This window comes from Lycium barbarum, chromosome 6, assembly GCF_019175385.1.
Source record: "Lycium barbarum isolate Lr01 chromosome 6, ASM1917538v2, whole genome shotgun sequence".
Taxonomy (NCBI): Eukaryota; Viridiplantae; Streptophyta; class Magnoliopsida; order Solanales; family Solanaceae; genus Lycium; species Lycium barbarum.
The window spans coordinates 12,189,874-12,209,122 of record NC_083342.1 but is presented as its reverse complement, the minus strand read 5'-3'; the positions used below and the strand labels follow the sequence as shown (position 1 = coordinate 12,209,122).

Sequence of the window (19,249 nt, the reverse complement as noted above, 5' to 3'; positions counted from 1 at the left end):
ACATATTGAAATTTAGTGAGGTTCATGAGTCACCATCACATTATGAGTGAACGTGATAATTGAGTTGACTAATCAAGGTGCTTAATTGACTCGACGATTACTTAAAGAAATGGAAAACATAATCATCCCATAAGGTCTTCGTTTGTCTAGTTTAATAACTAAAACATTAAAATACAACGTAAAAGAACAACAATAATTGCCCTCGTGGTCTTGGACTTTTAGCTACTGTGATTTGGTAGTTCTTGCAATTGATGTATAACCTACTCTTTTCTATATTGACTAAGATATAATTCAAAGGCGTTGAAATTAAGATTAAGGAATCAATGAACAATTGTATTTAAATTTAGTCGGTATCAAATAGAAAATCCAAAATAAGGTTAATAAATAAAGATGTTACATTAAAAAGAAAAACATAGATAACAATAATGACAAGATATGCACTCCCTTTATTCGAATTTACAAGACTTTCTTTTCAGTTTGTAAAAAGAATATGATAGCAATTAAATTGTAAAACTCTTTATAACTTTAGAGTTTTCAATTAAGCTTACTAACGTGACTTGTTAGAATTCAACGTGATATAAAAGCTGGTTATAAATAACATGGTTGGTTCTTTTTTTACCATTTTGGGGCAAGTGGCCAGATAGTCGATTTTGTGATTAATATTGAAGTTATAGTTGCAGTGTATAAAAGTTTATAAATTTAGCACCATTATAAAATTAACTTCAATCATACCTAATTGAAGTTATAGAATTCACATATTAAGTTTGGCTACTAAGGCCAAATTCCCGAAATTTTGCTTGAAGTTTGGCCTTCCAAGTTCTAACCCTTTTGCTTAAAGTTTGGCTTGCCAAGGTCAAACATCCGATAGTTTTGTTTGAAGTTTAACTTAACAAGACCAAACTTCCGACAATCATGCCTGAAGTTTGACTTGCCAAGGACAAACTTTAAATATGTATGTTTGAAGTTTCGACATACGTTCGCAACTGAAAGTAATTTTTCTGAAGTTTGAATTAACAATTTTCATATATCACTGCCAATATTTTCAAACTTTTCCAATAAAACTTGATCACTTGATTTAAACTTAATTTTCATATTCGAAATTCAAGGCTCATTTCTTTAAACTTACAACAATGATGATTTTAATGAGGGAAATCATTAACTGGCTATAGATACAATTCTTTTTTAAACATGACTGCACCTTATAAAACGTTTTTCAAATAGATTATGGGGTAGAACTGCTTCACTATTTTGCACTGTATATGTTTTAGCCAAGAAGCGTACTCTTGACATGTGGAAGAAGTGCATACATATTCGATTTCAGGGTTTCCATTTAAGTTATGCCCAAAAATTTAAAAGTGTTGCAAGTTTAACCGTTTTAAGTTATCTTCAAGTTCAGTGGGTAATTTAGCTTTAAACATACTCCTACAATATTTAAAGTTTCACTTGTCAAAGCATAACTTTAGATAATTTGAAAGCAAGTAAATTTCAAATATTTTTGCATGAACTTAAGGCTCATATGCGTAAAGTTCTTCCATTTTTGTCTGGACCTCAGCAATTTTAATTTTGTATGAACTCAAGGCACTTATGCCTAAAGTTTAGCTATTTTGCCTTATGAACAACTTTTTGCTTGAACATAAGGCACATATGCCTAGTGGTGTTAAATGGGCAGGTTGAGTTAAATTTGAGCGAATCAAAATGAGTTGAGTTAATAAATGAGGGGGTTATTGACCCGCTCAAAAGTTGTTTGGACTTAAATAGATTGCTCTAAAAAGCGGATCATAGCCCAACCCAATCCAACCAATTCTTACTAAGTTTTAATTTCTTCGTTTGTTCTTTTATATTGTTTTAAGTATCTAATAAAAAAAATCTTCTTTATTATGGCTACATATAACATATCAAACAAAAAAGTATCTTTCTGAAACATTTTGACAAGGTTTTTAATAGGTCATTTAGGCTGCATATCAATCCAATTTTAAAATGGGTTGAATTGGACATATCAAAATGGGTTGAGCCAATACATGGGGCGAGTTGTTGATCCACTAAAACTTGAACAGGTTGGGCAGGTCACGCTTTCATAGGCTAATTTTGGCACATCTACATATGCTTGAAGTCCAACTATTTTTCGTCTGAATTTCAGTCATTGAACAAATATCCCCCCCCCCCCCCCCCCCCCCCCAAATAGTTTACTTTCGATATTCGACAATTTAACACACAATTCAACACCAAATCTACTCCAGATGAACTCAAATTTGAAATACAAGTTTCAACTTTCAAGTATCACAAAGAACAAATCTCAATCATCAATTTGTCAAAATAACATCTAACAATCTCGTTTGCATCAATGGTAATTTGCCAAATTTTTTCCAATTTTTTCCAATCTTTTCTAAAAATACTCAATTGATTTGAATTCACTTCTAATACTTGAAATTCAAGACTTACTTCTTCAAAACATTATATCTTAATTGATAAAAATTTAGAAAACACTATTATTCGACAATTAAGGAGGAAAGTTGTGTTTTCGTTTGATGTTTGCTTGTTTTTGTCTAATGTTTGTCAAAATTGTGTACGGATTAATTATTTTAAAAAATCGGATACAACATAAATAACAATTTAAACGGGGTGCCCATGAAATTTTTACTTGACATAGGACAGGCAGTTCGCAGTAATGTCCTTATTTTGGGGTGGTCTTTAATTTTTGGCCATCAAAATGAAAGTATTTAACTTTTGCCCTTCGTCTAAAACCTCAGGGTTCCGGGTTCAAACACCTGCTCAGGCGAAAATTAAAAAAAAAAAATCGTTAGGCAGAGGTTGCCTACAAACTCTGTCCCATCAGGCAAATTATGCCTGATGGGGCAAAGTTTGCCTGCAAACTATGCCTTAAGATAGAGTTTTGCAAGCAAACTATGCCTTAGCAAACTCTACCTTAACTCTGTCTTAAGGCAAATTTTGCCTTCTGCCTTATTTTGCCTTCAAAATTCGGCCTTAAGGCAGAGTTTTGAAGGCAAAATTCTGCTTTGCGAATCCAAACATCTGCCTTGCCATTTTTTTATTTTTTTTTACTGAGCTGGGGTTCGAATCCAGAACCTCAGGGTATTAAGCGAAGGACAAAAATTAAAGACTACCAAGTTGAGGGCCAAAAATTAAAGACCATCCCAAAAGGACAATCCGCGCCAAAAAATGACATAGGACACAAACTCCCATGGGCTACTTGTGGGCCCTTGGAACTTTTCCTTTGTGGGCTATTCAGATACATTGGCCCAAAAACTTTCATCATCACTCATACAAGGCGAGTGGCCCAAATATATGTAAGCTCCAATTAAGAGATGAGTGATCCAATTGAGTTAGTAGCCTTAAGCATTTAGATATCATGGAGATCCTTTTTCTTTTAAAAATATATATATATATATCAAATCCACTTTTTATTGGCACTCGAATTTGTTAAATATATTACGATGTTAACAGGGAAATCGAAAACGTTTCATTTTCACATTTTATCTTTAGAGATACTTTACTCACTATTAGCTACTGATTGACAATCGACACCAGAGTTGTCGTCTTATAATAGGGAGAATAGGAGAATGGTCACACTATTTTGGTCACAATGGCCCAAATGAAGTAAATTCATATGACTATTTAGGTCAAATTTAATAACTTATGCTTACTTAGTGTTATTTCTATTTTTTTTTCTTAAAGTTTATCTTAATTTAAAATTATACAATAGACGTTATGGTGATTTTTACATAAGTGTGGCTAAATTTGAGTCAAATTGGTGTGGTAATTTAGCAACTCTCTTATCTTTAGAGATACTTTACTCACCATTAGCTACTGATTGACAATCGACACCAGAGTTGTCGTCTCATAATAGGAAGAATAGGGGAATTCAAATTCAAAATTTAAATTTTATTAGTTCGAGATTGGGATTCAACCACAATTTATTTAATTTATTGATTTTTAAATTTGTTGTTTTATACTAATTTAGAGAATTTGATTTGAGCGAAAGCTATCGTGTTGCTTTTTTCTTTGCTTCATGAGGCACCAATTGGACTATCAGGAATAATGCTGAGCAATCACAGGATAATTAATCCCTAATGAAGAATTGCACAAACATGTGATGAAATAATCTCACATTTTATTTTGAGATTATAATCTTATTTCACATCAAATAATTTCTAGCAGCATAAAAATTCAGTAGTCTGCAAAGGAGTCTCTGGTTCATGGGATAAGGTGAGATTATATTTATATCTTATTTGGCTAAAGATATAAATTTATCATGCGATAATTTATATTTTCATATTTCAAAAACAAAATATAAATTTAATCTCAAACTTAATTTTGAATATCTCATCCTATCCTATCAAAATTTGGTGTTATTTTATTTCACCTACTAAATAAAATAAATTAGTCAAAAAAATTACAATCTCGAAATTTGCGAACCAAACGACTCCTTGGTATACATAAATTACATATACAATAAAGTAATAACCGGAAAAAACTACTTTGAATTTATTACATGAGAAATTGGGCGGTGGTCCACTATATCCTATGTAACTATTCAACTACCGACCATGAACAGAATCTTTTCTAGGTAACCATTGTCTGAACACAACAAACATTAATATAAAACGACGTCATGCTCATTTAATTCGAACCACAACACTTCTTCTCCATTTTGTTTTTATTTCCTGATTTTTCTTCTTCTTTTGTTTTTACTACCTGATTAATTTGTTGTTTTCTTCTCTTTTCTTTTGTTACTTATTATGAAATTTCCAATATTTAATCAAATCCTCGATGCGGTGGGACTAAAGATTACAATAATTTTATATCTCATGTGTACGTGATATTTTAATATGGCTTTAACTTTCTCTAAGCTACTTTTTCATAATAATGGGTTTCGAAGTAATCTGCACATACTTCAACTATTTCATCAAATACTTCACTTGTCATGCTAATCAATGATCTACTGATGTAGCTAGTGTTACTGAAGCTTTTGCTAGATATGCTATTGGCTTAACTGGCTCTAAACCCTCCCACCGGATAAAGGAATGGACGGTAAGGTTATCGATGTCCAGTTCCGATCCATGTTGCTTGGCTCCGGTTTGGGACCAACCTGGACTTTTTTTTGGATTATTCCTACCGGATATCAAAACAAACCATAAGGATTGTTTCCAGCCATGAGTTCCCCTATGACATAAGCGCTCTTGGGTGGGGTGGGCCATTCCATCAAATCTTTGAGAAGGGGCCCAATCTGCTTATTAGTACAAAAGAAATGATTCATTAAAGTACTAATCAATCATTTTATCGCATACTTGTTACTAGCCTAAAAAGTGACGGATGCAACGTTCAAGCATCGAGTTCATATGAACTTAAGACTTTTGACGTGGAATATAACTTATTTATATGTAAAAGTCACTAAAATTACAATAAGTGGCATGTCTGAATCCATAATTTTAAATATAATAATTTCAATACGAAAAACTTGAATATCAAATGCATATAATTTAAATTTTGGATCCGATCTGTCTGCCTAACCTCCCACAGATATAAGCAAATTTTGGATCCGATCTGTCTGCCTAACCTCCACCAATATAAGCACCGAATCAATTTGTCCATCATGTTTCAATTAACTCACCGAATTCTTGTTACCTCAGCTTCTATTGAAAACTCTTGACTATTAAAATTTAGATATATACCGATAAATCATTTTCATCTTTGTGGTGAGTTCAACCTGGATTTCCCATGATTTCGCATGTTGCATTAACATTAGTCCCTACTTTAATATCTTTTTCTAAGCTGTTAAAAGAATATTTAAAATTGTTCACACACATGAAATGATGCATATTCTTTCGTTTCGTGCATGTTGTTCCAGCAACTGTACTAGAAAATTTTATTAATCAATAATTGCACTTTCACATTCGTTAATCCATCAACTCGGTTTCCACTTTTGAAACATAAAGTTTTTTTTTTCCTTTTTTACCTCTCGATTTAGTGAAATCCACGTCAGAATATTTCCCTAGCAGTGTACACTACTCTCTTTTTTTTTTTTTTGAATGGAAATTTAGTACTGCTAGTGTATTATTAGTTGAATAAAATGAATATAATCTACAAATTGACCTTGTCATCTTTATGCTAAATGCACGTTTCGTGTTATTATAACCATTGAGAGACACAATTATTCAAATCACAGATCTAATAAGATGATGGAATCTTACTCTTCATTGAGGTCAAATTCAAACAATTTGTTTTCTTACTGTTTGCTTTTGCGTGGAAAAGCGTTTCTCATGTGCAAGTCACGTGTGATTCATTATTATTATTATTGTTTGGTCCATTTTTGGAAGTTTTAACTAGTCGCGCTCAAATTTAGCAAAATTAGAGGAGCGGAAACAATTTTCTATGCTTATTTATAACTAGTGAATATGTTCGCGTTTCGCGCGGTTATTAATATTATTTTTTACAAATATATATAAAATTGAATTTAAAAAATTATCGTAAATAAGTAAATTAAAGGTATATGCATTGAGCCTACATGTAATTTAAAATATTGTTTCTATCAAGCAAATGAAACCTAACAAAAAAAGAAAAAGAACTACCATGATAATAAGCATAAAACAGTAGACTTTCTGAAAAGAAAAACATATAGATAAAAGAAAAACAAAAGGGGTTAATTAAAAAAAAAAGGGGGGGGGGGGGGGGGGGGGGGGGGAATAAGAATATAGCACGTGTTTGCTAGCTTCGAACCCTTCAAAAAAAAAGCTTAAAAATAAATAAATACATGAAGAATAAATTACAAGTTTATATATACTCGTGTATAAAAGTTGAATAGGTTTAGTTAGATCAAGTCTAAAAAAATATGGACAAAAGGAATATGAATAATTCCATACCAACCGGTTAATTGGCTACAATTAAAGAGATCATTTATTTCATTAATTGTGTGTACCTAAAATTTCAGGAGATTATTTACGAAATTGTAATTGCACTATTATTATTGTTGAAGGTGTTATATTCTTCATTTTAAGAAAGAAGAAATAATTAAACATATCTTTAGAAGAAAAAAAAAAGGAGAAAAGAGGTAAATTAGTTTCTTGACCTAATAGAGGTGTCACGTCACATTTCTAATGTCTAGCTTATATATATAGATGGGTGGTTACTTACTTGGCCGATCCTTTCCTCATAAGCTAACTTTTGAGGTTGAGTTTGATCTAAGAGTTGAATAATGAAAAACTCCCACATCGGTCTCCCTTATATTCTTTTACATTATAAAAAAGAAGAAGTTAATAATCATAATTTCTTTGGTCCAATAAAATGGCAGTTATCTGGATATAGTTAATAGTTACTCCCTTTGTCCCAATTTATTTGACACTTTTCGTTTTTCGAGAGTCAAACTTTCTAATTTTGACTGTGTGTTTGAACGTAGAATCCTTAAATTTTTCGAAATAAAATTTACATATTTGGAAACTACGTAAAAAGTATTATAAGTCACCATAATTAATAATTTAAAACATTTAAAAGACATGAAAAATTTACGGTCAAAGACAAACTCATTTGACTCTCGAAAAATAAAAAGTGTTAAACAATTTGGGACGATGGGAGTAACAGTTAATACTACTGAATACTCCCTCCGGATCAAAAAAAGAGTCCACTCAGCCTTTTTTTCTTGGATCAAAAAAAGAGTTCACTTAGCAAATTAAGAAAAAATTAACCTTATTTTTTCATATTTGCCCCTATTAATTGTTATATGATCAAATCTCAATGCCTATTTAATTAGGGATAGTTTAGTCAAATTACTTATTTTTTATCTAAAAATTAATATTTTTTTAAAGGGTGTGTAAATAGCTAAGTGAACTCTTTTTTTATCCGAAGGGGGTACTGACTAGAGTTTGGTCAGAAAGATAGATTTGCCTTGATAGGTAGAGAGAGTCCATGTCCTTCCTTATTTATTTATTTTTTGCAGCCCATGTCCTCCATTTATCTTCTCACATGTGCTTCGTCCTTCATTTATTGTTTTCTTCAAACTTCCATTTAAGACTCTAACGGCCAACTGGATTATCCCTTGTTTATTTACTCAAAAGTCTTTAACTTGATTTTTAAAATTTATTCGATATCATCTTACCTTTACCTTCTCAACATTCAAGTTAACCCTTTTTTTTTTTGTGGTTATGATCGAAACGATAGTTTATATTAACTAACATACATCATAATTATAATATATAAGTCACCATGGACCAATAAATCGTGTGGAGTAAAGTCAATTTCAAAAATATCTTAAATATTCCTAACATGGGTAGTTCTAACTTTGTCTGCTATTAGTGCATTCATCACAAAAAAAAAAAAAAAAAAAAAAAAATTAACATGCATACGACATGGTAAAAGATGATACTCCATCTATCCCAATTTATGTGCCACTTAAATCACCATGTGAGAAGAACAAGAGGTGTAAAAGATGAGTCAGGTTTATTAGAAACGGGTTTGGATGTTAACTCGGGTTCGATCTTTTAATTGGGTTAGAAATTATGTAGACCAATGAAAAATGGCCACTTGTTTAATGAAAATCCATGTCATATTTTGTTTACTCAATTTTTGAACTTGAAAAAAACGTTAAGAGCATTTTTAACCCAATAAACGAAAGGAGGATATTTTTGAACCATTTTCAATACATTAAGCATATTTTTGAGTCTTTTCCATTTATATAAAGGTATTCCATACCTGCACTGTTTTCTTTTATATTTTTCTAATGCTACTTGTTGACATGAAGCTTCCAAAACAAGACAGACGAAACAGGACGAAGGATAATATATAAATGAAACTGTTCAAGATTCAAAATTAGCCAAAATAAGATGATGGGATATATGTGGCACCATAAATTGCTGACTAAGTGATATCATTCAGGTCTTTCTTTGAATTAATCATTTAACTTCACTCAATCAAACAAGTTCACCTTAAAAGTCAAATAAACTAATATATATATACACACTAATCGTGTGAGGCCCGGGCTTACCCATGATACAAAATTAAATAGTAAATTTAATTTAGAAAATATAACTTATGTCACATTTTCTATTGCATAATTAAGTTAATCTCGTGAAGCGTTAATCATGTCTTGTTGGTGTGTCGTCATAATTATTAAAGTTTCTTAGTCATATAATTGAATTGATTAAATTTGGAAGAACAAATTATTTATGAGGAAGGAAGTTTGGAAGGAGAATTAGCAAATACAGAGAAACACAAGATTCGATATTCATAAGAAGCAAAACTTTGGAGGTTTAAAACAAACAAAGGGTTTGTTCGATGCAGAGGAAAACATCTTGTGAAAAATATTTTTCAATTTTCTTATGTAAGGTTGTGTCAAAGTTTTTGAAATGCATTTTCTCTAGAAATATAAATTTTTTGAAATGAGTAAAATGACTTTCCTGGTGGAAGTAGGAAAATCAAGTTCCACAAATGACATGCCACATTCATTGTGTCCTTCCCTCCCTCCTATACATCTATCTTACCGATGTCATCAGTGGCGGAGCTAGGATTTTTACTAAGGGGTATCAAAATATAAAAAAGTAGATATACGAAGAAATTAAGGGGGTTCAACACATAATATATATATATATATATATATATATATATATATATATAAAAGTTTTATTTTTACGTATTTACACAGTGTAATCTTTCGATGCATGTGGCTCCGCCATTGGATGCCATATGAGCACTTAGTTGATTATGTGATGACTTATGTGACTGATTGATGATATCAGTGAATCTGAAGTATGTTTGAACTAAATTAAAAGATGATTCTCATGATAATTTATTACGTATTTATACATCACAAGAAAATAGGTAAAAGCACACTTATTTTTCGAAAAAAATATTTTTAAAATAATATTTTCTTGGATTTTGTTTTTTGTACCAAACTCGCCCAAAGAGAAGAATATATCATATTGATTAGTAAGAGCTAATAAATGTTATGATTGTGAATGAAACTGTGATTCCAAAGTTGCACCATTTTACCAAAATGTATAATAACAAATATTGTATCGTTTCATTTTACTTCGCCCTTGTTGACATATTGACACTTTCCTTAAGAAGCTATTTATTGGGGATTTATTTTATTTAATTATGCTTTGAAAATAGAAGTTCGATTACTATTACTTTATATAGTTACTTAATCATAAGAGTAATATTGAAAGAAAATAATAAATCTCTCTTGATTTGCTAAAATGACAAGCAAAAAGAAAAATCTATTTCTAGTATAAGAGCCAAGTAAAGTGAAACTGATGGAATAAAAAGTAATCCCTCGATTCCTTTTTACCTGTCTCTTGTTGACTTTGCACCTCCATTAACAAATTATTTATTAGGAGTAAAACATACTAAATTACCCTTATTAATTATGCTTTCAAAATTTAATTGTGATTGCTAATACTTGATGTAGTTACTTAATAATAAGAGTAATATATGAAGAAATAAATAAATCTTTCGTGATTTACTAAAATAGACAAGTAAAAAGAAAAAAAAATTAGTATAAGGGAAAAGCAAAAAGAAACGGAAAGAGTAATCTAATAAGGAACAAGAAAAGATCCACAAAAAGATTACTATATATAGTGTCAATATAGTAATGGGAATAGTCATGACAAAATGAATGAGCCCAAAAATATTGGGAAAAAGCAACTCACATGTCACAGTCTCATAGGATCAAAGAGTATGTGAGGACTAGAGAACTTCCTTGTGTATAGTTATAATTATAATATATCTACTAAATACAAATTTAGAGTAGGAAGTAAACAAAAGGAGGACATAGAAATTATCATTTTCCTCATTACCCTTCGCTTCCGAAGTAATTTAATATTTATCTTTTCTTCCTATTAATTTCGCAAATCGTTATTTTGTTTCAATTTATTACATCAAGCTCTTAAAATAAATATTTATAAGTGAAGAATAATTAACGATGACAATATATTACATAAAGATAAAGAAATATCAATAAAAGCTATCTAATCACAAAACACAGCAAATTATCCTTTCTAACAACTCATATAACATGTTATTCATGTGGCACCACTTAAAAATATAAATATATTTTTCAACCTACATAAAAGGAAAAAGATCATGACGGGTCAAATGATGAAGATATCAAGTAGGTTGGAGTGAAAAATGAATATATTAATTTACTTTTAAGTGGTGCCACGTAACTATTACTCCAATGAAAATAAAGCTACTGACGCGATTATATTCATTATATCCATTTGAAAATGAATATAATGAAAGTTTGCTGACGTAACTATGATTATATGACAATCTTAATACGGAAAAGGGCCAAAATTACTCCTGAACTTTGAAAAATAGTTCATCCATGTCTTTCGTTATACTTTAGGGCCAATTATACCCTTACCGTTATACTTTGGGCCAAATATGCCCTTGAGTATAACAGAGTGCCACGTGTCGGTCTCTCAGTGGCCAACTTGTTTCCCCTCTTATTTTTTCATCCGGATCAAACAAATACAGATCCGACCCAATCAATTTAATACCCGACCCGTCAATAACATATCATACCCAAATAAACCTAAACCTAACCCATCAATAACACATCTAAGGCTGCTCTCTCTCTCTAAAAAAAATGCATACCACCTCTCTCTATCGTCTTCGACCTCCATTTCATCATCAAATATTGTACATATATGCGTTTATCTGCTGCTGTTGTTATTCATAAGGTTCTTCATAAACTCCATAATCTTCGTTTATCTGCTACTGCTACTGTTGTATTTTCAGTTTTTTAAAGGCTTGTTGCGGATTGTTAAGTCTGAACATTAATGGATGTTGATTTTTTTTTTTTTTTTTTTTTTTTGAAATCTGGGGTTTTGCTCAACAGTTATCTAACCCCACCTTCAACCTTTTCGCGATTTTCAGTGAATTTAAGTCTTACAATGTCCGATATCTGTTGGATTTTTGTATCTTTAATTTTTTGTTTGATTTAAAGTTTGAGTTTTTACGGTTCTTTTTTTTTTTTTTTTTTTTATGGTCTTGTGGGTATTGATGGTTTTGCTTTTCTTTTATGTGGGTTGGTTTTGATTCTTGATTTAACTGATTGAAAAAAGAGCATCCAACCAAAAAAAAAAAAAATGGAAAAGGAGCGATCTATTGTTTCTTCTTTTACTTTTGTGGATTTTGAGTATTATTGAATTGCATTCTAAGGTAAGTGCTATTATTACTAGACCAAGCACTTACCTTAGGATGCTCTTTTTCCAATTCAATAATAGCACTTACCTTAGGATGCTCTTTTTCCAATTCAATAATACTCAAAACCCACAAAAGTAAAAGAAGAAACAATAAATTGCTCCTTTTCCATATTTTTTTTTTGGTTGGATGCTCTTTTTCAATCCGTTAAATCAAGAATCAAAACCAACCCACATAAAAGAAAAGCAAAACCATCAAAACCCACAAGACCATTAAAAAAAAAAGAACTGTAAAAACTCAAACTTTAAATCAAATAAAAAATTAAAGATACAAAAATCCAACAGATACCGGACATTGTAAGACTTAAATTCATTGAAAATCGCGAAAAGGTTGAAGGTGGGGTTAGATAACTGTTGAGCAAAATCCCAGATTTCAAAATAAAAATAAAAAATCAACATCCATTAATGTTCAGACTTAACAATCCGCAACAAGCCTTTAAAAAACTGAAAATACAACAGTAGCAGTAGCAGATAAACGAAGATTATGGAGTTTATGAAGAACCTTATGAATAACAACAGCAGCAGATGATGATGAAATCGAGGTTGAAGACGATAGAGAGAGGTGGTATGCATTTTTTTTTTAGAGAAAGAGAGAGAGAGAGAGCAGCCTTAGATGTGTTATTGATGGGTTAGGTTTAGGTTTATTTGGGTATGATATGTTATTGACGGGTCGGGTACTAAATTGATTGGGTCGGATCTGTATTTGTTTGATCCGGATGAAAAAATAAGAGGGGAAACAAGTTGGCCACTGAGAGACCGACACGTGGCACTCCGTTATACTCAAGGGCATATTTGGCCCAAAGTATAACGGTAAGGGTATAATTGACCCTAAAGTATAACGAAGGGCATGGATGAACTATTTTTCAAAATTTAGGGGTAATGTTTCCGATCTTAATATGTGCCGACTTACTTGTGATTATTTTTCTGATATATGACATAGTTAAATTATTTTATATTAAAACTATTAGTTTTAATTATCCCGTCTTCTTCCAAACCTATTTATCAAGCTAATGCAAAAGATAAATATACCTTATTTTCACACTAGGAGCCTGTTTGGATGGGCTTATGCGTATAAGCTGCAAATAACTTATAAGCTAAAAAAAATAAGTTGGAGTAGTCTAACTTTTTATTTTTTGGTTTATAAGCTGTTTTCAGCTTATAAGCTGCTTTAGATAAGCTAAGTCAAATGGGCCCAATTATTTTTTTGAGCTTATTTTAAGCACAAAATAACTTTAAGCTGGCCAGATTGACACTCAAAAAAGCTGAAAACAGCTTATAAGCAACTTATAAGCCATCCAAACGTGCTGTAGGTCGTGTGAGATTCACCTTTTTCTTTCTCTCTTTTTTTTTAATCAACTATGCACCAAAATTGACCTATATTTTGTTGCGTGCGGGCTGTACTTTTGCTCAATTATCCTTTTTTTTTTTTTTTAAATCTTATTCGTAGACGAAAATAAAAATAAAATATTCTTAATCCTCATCTCAAGATCCTCTACAGGGCCAACTGCCAAGTCAATAATTAACAAATAAAGGGTGCTTCCGTTACTTCACTACATGCTTTGTCTTTAACTTAAGGAAACAGACCCCCCACCCCCCACCCCCCACCCCCCAACCCACGCCATCCACCTCCCCCTCCCCCCCCGCACCCAAAATTTTTCTTCTTCATAATCACTCTTTCCTCTACTTTCCCCTGTTTTCAAGAACCCAAAAATAGCTCAAAAAACTCCCCAAGAAAACTCAAAACACCATGAGAACTAGCAACCATTTGATAGGTCTACTAAACTTCTTCACTTTCTTAGCATCAATACCAATATTAGGTGGTGGTATATGGCTAAGTAGTAGAGCAAACAACACAGATTGTTTAAAATTCCTTCAATGGCCACTAATAGTAATTGGTGTTTCCATTATGGTTGTTTCATTAGCTGGTTTTGCTGGTGCTTGTTATAGGAACACTTTTTTAATGTATCTTTACCTATGGGCTATGTTCTTAATTATAGCTGCTTTAATAGGTTTTGTTATATTTGCTTATGCTGTTACTGATAAAGGGTCGGGTCGACCCGTTATGAACCGGGCATACTTGGAGTATTACTTGCAGGATTATTCAGGTTGGTTAGAAGAAAGGGTTAAAAGCCAAAGTTATTGGATGAAGATTAGTAGTTGTATTAGGGATTCACATGCTTGTGGTAAGACAAGAAGGATTTATAATGGAATTCCTGAGAGTGCTGATTTGTATTATCTCAGAAAACTTAGTCCTATTGAGGTAAGTCATGCCTAAACTCTTTTTCCTTTCATTTTTTTTTACTTTATTTTATGATGTTTGGTGTACGAGCACGTTGTTCTCTAGCTTCTTCTCTGACCAATATAAATACTGTGTAACTCTATTTACCAGATTTATTAGCCAGATGAGAAGAAATCACTTAGAAATTGAGCAAAAACTCTTCTAAACTCATTGAGAAAATGTTTATCTCATGAGTTTTTTTCGTGCTCGGGTTTCGGCTCTGGGAAATTGAGAAAGCCTAGGTAGATGGCATTTTTTCCTCTACTGAGTTTACTGGATACGAATCTGAATTAGTTAGATTAGCGGATTTTAAATATGGATGTCTAAAGCAACAAAGTATCTATTATGAATAACTTTTGGAGGAAATAGAAGTTAATTTTGAGCCCGTTTGGCTTGGCTTATAAGTTGCTGAAAATAGCTTATAAGCGGTTTTCAGTTCTTTTGAGTGTTTGACTGGCCAGCTTATAAGCCATTTTGTGCTTAAAATAAGCCCAAAAAAATAAGTTGCCTGTTTGGATGGGCTTAAAAAAAGCAGCTTCTTTGTAATTAAAGATTAAAAAAGGAACTTAATTTCTGAAAGTAATCATTTTTTTTTTCAATTTGAAATTATAAGACAGTTGCCACCACTTTTTTTTCACCTTACAACAAGATTAGAAACTGCCTTGGAAGGCAGTACTAGATCTGTTTTTTCGGAAAATAAACGTTGTGCAACTGCCAAAAAAGTACAGGAATGTTTCATTTTTCTATGTTTATATTACTATAAGTTAGTGACTTGTTAGTTTCCGCCAAAATAATTTATTAATATCCAATATTTACATTAGACTATATATCAGTTTACCATAGTTAGTGACAGAATTGATGTGAAAATGTTATAGTAAAAGTTTATAAAAAGAATTTACGGGCAAAATGGAGTTTTATGTGACGGAATTGATGTGAAAATGTTATAGTAAAAGTTTATAAAAAGAATTTAGGGGCAAAATGGAGTTTTTCCTTTTCTTATTTCAGGTTTCTGTTGGGTGCAGATACCTCTTTATATAATGATGGGATAATTTACCAATTTCTCAATTGTCGTTTAATGAAATGATAACTCATCCACACCTTTAAAAAGTAGACCATTGCTTGCTATAAAGTGATAGTTTTGACTTATATGTAATTAAAATGAATACAAGAATGGTGACAACTCAAAACAATAATTTTGCTCATAGCCATGCATGTTATATGTGATATAGAAACCTTTAGAGGTTGGCTTATTTTGGACTATTCTTCAGTTTATCATTTTGCTTTAATGCCTTCTATTGAATGCCCTTCTTAAATTTCTGGGATTTTCATTAACAGAAACTTGAGAAAAGAAAAACTTTTTTGCCCCTTTTGCCTTTTGGTTTGACTAGCTTTTCCTCTTCCTTTCTAGTTTCTTCTGTTTCCACTTAATTAGATTTCTTCTTTTTCTTCCTTTTCCTTTTCTTTTTAATAACAGTGAATGTGCATGTGCATTCCATTACTTAATTTGTTTTCTCTCACAAAGCACAAATTATATCGTGTATTTCTTGCAGCCGACCTATATTGCTCGGACTTTCCAAAAATATTGTCGGATTTATGTCGGATCCTCAAAAATTGGACTACTTTTTTTCATTTTCCTATTAAAAAAAAATTGTACTACTTTTGGGGATCCACCACACCCATCAATATTTTTAAAGAGTCCAAGCAACATAGCACCAGATTGTGCACCTTATTATTTAATAGGATACATGTTACTACCTCTCACCAACATGTACATGGTAACTTTGCAGACTAAGATTTAGTCGGATTGAAAGAAATCACTTAATTCTTTTCTCTCTGTTATAATTTGAACCTTGATCTCTCATAATTTTCATTCACTTTATTGATCATTCCTTCCCTTCCTTTATCCCTAAAATGACTTTTGGGTGCATGTTTGGGTTATAGCACCTAGGCATGTTAGCGTGATGGTCAATAACATTCCATGCCCTACTCCTTCACTTTCCCCTGACATAACATGGGTCCTCATTATATATCACATAAATTTAAGTTCTCACCTAAATTTAATTATGCATGTGAAATTTGCAGATGGGTCCTTCTTTCACATATAGACCATCCAAGAAAATTGATTACTCCATTTTTAAAAAGTTTGTAACACTTCTTGGATAAGTTTTTTATTCAGGATAAGAGACTTGGTAGGTGGCTGCTTTAAATTGTGCAAATTTGGTTATTCAGAAAAAGTAATGGCCATATGGCTCATTTCTTTCTAAGCGGTCCTAATAAATCGACTTAGAATTGTACTGTAGATACAAAATTTCTTCCTGATGTAACATAGATCATCATGTCAAGAAAAGTATTTGTAGTGCATATTTGTCACAAGAAAATTGTTCCATAAGGGACAATTTGTTTTCAGCAGATTAATTGCTTTAACCAATTCCTAGTATTTTATGGTTCAAAAAGCATCTTTTACTGTTGACGTAAATCAAGAAAGTGTTTACCTGATTGAAAAGGGGGCCTAACATGCCCAAAAAACACCAATAATTGGGCCCAAATATTAACATCTCAATCATCTCGATGGGCTAGTGTGGCCATGTAGTGTCTTTGATATATCTAGATATATTTTAACTTAATTAAATATCTGTTATAAGCATATGTCTAGTGACAGATGTCCACCCTTAGTTTCTTGAGTTGGACTTGTCTAAACTGGTAATACTAGGGGAATTTATATAATTATATCCGGGCGCAGGAAAGTACAAGCTTTCATGTGTGTGGTATAACAGGCATAATGAACGTATTACTATGGCGATATGTTTGTTCCACTTGTAAAACTTTTCCAAAATAGTAGCAATAGAGTTGATGAGGCTCTTAGTTCACATTGTGTGTGTTGAATGTAACAAAGGTACAATGATTACTTGCTCAGAGGCGAATCTAGAATTTTGATTTTGAGTCCGTTGGTTCAAGATGAGTATAATCGTATTATACAATACATTTTGAATCTTTGCTGTGTTTATATGTAGTTTGAGCTTAAAGTAGTAATAGGTCAGTTGAATGTGCAGAAATTCACTCCAAATCTAGAGCACAACTTACGGGTTCATGGAACCTAATAGCTTTTGCCCAAATCCTGATTATATATCAAGAAATCCACTAAATATCTACAATTTCAAATCCTGGATCCGCCTCTACTAATTACTGGTAGAGAAGCAAGCTCTCACAAAATCTCAATGTTTTCTGTGTAGTCTGGTTGCTGCAAGCCTCCTACAGAATGTGGCTATGTTTATCAGAATGAGACGGTTTGGATTCCAGGAGGAGGGCTAGTTGGAGCTGATCCAGATTGTGTTAGATGGAACAATGATCAACAACAGCTCTGCTACAACTGCGACTCTTGCAAAGCTGGTGTACTGGCTAGTCTAAAAAAGAGTTGGAGAAAGGTATCTGTCATCAACATTGTCATATTGATCATCCTAGTCATCATGTATATGGTCGCCATCGCAGCATTTAGGCACAACAAACGGATGGATAACGACGAGCCTTATGGAGAAACCAGGATGGAGAAGGCTCAACCTAGCAGGATACACTTCTAAAATGCTTGAAATGTATTTTTATGTGTGATAAGTTTAGTAATCTTTTTTAGAAAGAAACAAAATATGCTTTGTTTATACTTCTACTTGTCATTTTCTTCCCAAGAAAACAGACTGTAAATCTTGTATTGATTGTGGTTTATGTTCATTTAATTCCAAAACTTAAGTAGTTTTATGAAGCAGGTTTTGATCCCTTCCTGTTGCAGCAAAGTTGCAACTTGCTATGAGATTGTACATTGACTTTAACTTATCCAAAGAGAGCACCAATATTGCTGAGATTGCAAGGATAAGCAGCTTTTCCTCTATAACTTGTTTAATGTTACAAGAAATGTTCAGACTCACGTAAAAGTCACTCAAAAGTGTGGCCTAACGGCTAATAAAGTATGTGAAAATTTATTAGGATTCAAATTTAAGTTGAGACATAAATACTAGGTGATTTCTTTCTATTCTCCTAAGCCTTGATGAATAGAGTTATTCAATATTTTTGCTGGTATTAGTGACAGAGTGAATTTTCACTAATAAGATTTAAAATAAAGAAGTGAATATACAAAGAAGTCGAGTGAATTCAAGATTTATTATATATAGATAATTTTTTTTTTGACATTGTATAAACATTATAGTTTTTATACGAAGAAGATTTGGATAAACCCTTTGCGCCCCATAGCTCCACCCCTGACTGGCATGAGCAGAGCTAGGGGGCAGAAGGGATTCATCCGAACCCCTTTAGCCGGAAAAATATGCTACGTATATAAGGTTAATTATTTTTTATGTGTATATATATATATATATTAGATGTTGAATCCTCTTGGTAAAAAATCTTGTCTTCACTAGCTGACCGGTAGAAAATAACACATATCATGTAAAATAGTCATTATGTGAACAAGCTGATCCGAACACTACAATTTAATTAAAAAAAATGTTCATACTCTAGAAACCTTACATATTACAAAGCCATAGTTTGTTTCACATGATCCGTGATGTAATATGTGAAAAGAAATGTCATGTATGTGGAATGATGCCTCTGCACCAGCGGACATGCATCAGACCAACATAAACAGAATGCCATTTCGATAATCGTACATTATTTAGCCAGTAATTATAGTAAGAGTGTTATATAGTTGGCATGCTCTAAGTGCACGTGATGATTTCTAAATCTTAGGAAGTTGGATAGGACTTGCTTTGAG

At 32.1% G+C, this 19,249-nt stretch overlaps 1 protein-coding gene across 1 annotated transcript; it reads left to right on the top strand.

Annotated features, from left to right (window-relative positions):
• The first annotated feature begins 13,875 nt into the window (after nucleotides 1-13,875).
• Nucleotides 13,876-18,258, top strand: LOC132600802 (tetraspanin-3). Its single transcript, XM_060314196.1, has 2 exons — nucleotides 13,876-14,475; nucleotides 17,724-18,258. The coding sequence occupies exons 1-2, from the start codon at nucleotides 13,963-13,965 to the stop codon at nucleotides 18,066-18,068; spliced, it is 858 nt and encodes a 285-aa protein (XP_060170179.1). The 5' UTR covers nucleotides 13,876-13,962; the 3' UTR covers nucleotides 18,069-18,258.
• The last annotated feature ends 991 nt before the right edge of the window (nucleotides 18,259-19,249 follow it).

Coding starts and splice junctions, on each gene's coding strand:
- LOC132600802 (XM_060314196.1), top strand. CDS start 13,963: ATGAGAACTAGCAACCATTTGATAGGTCTACTAAACTTCTTCACTTTC. Junction 14,476..17,723: donor GAAAACTTAGTCCTATTGAG/GTAAGTCATGCC, acceptor TTTTCTGTGTAG/TCTGGTTGCTGCAAGCCTCC.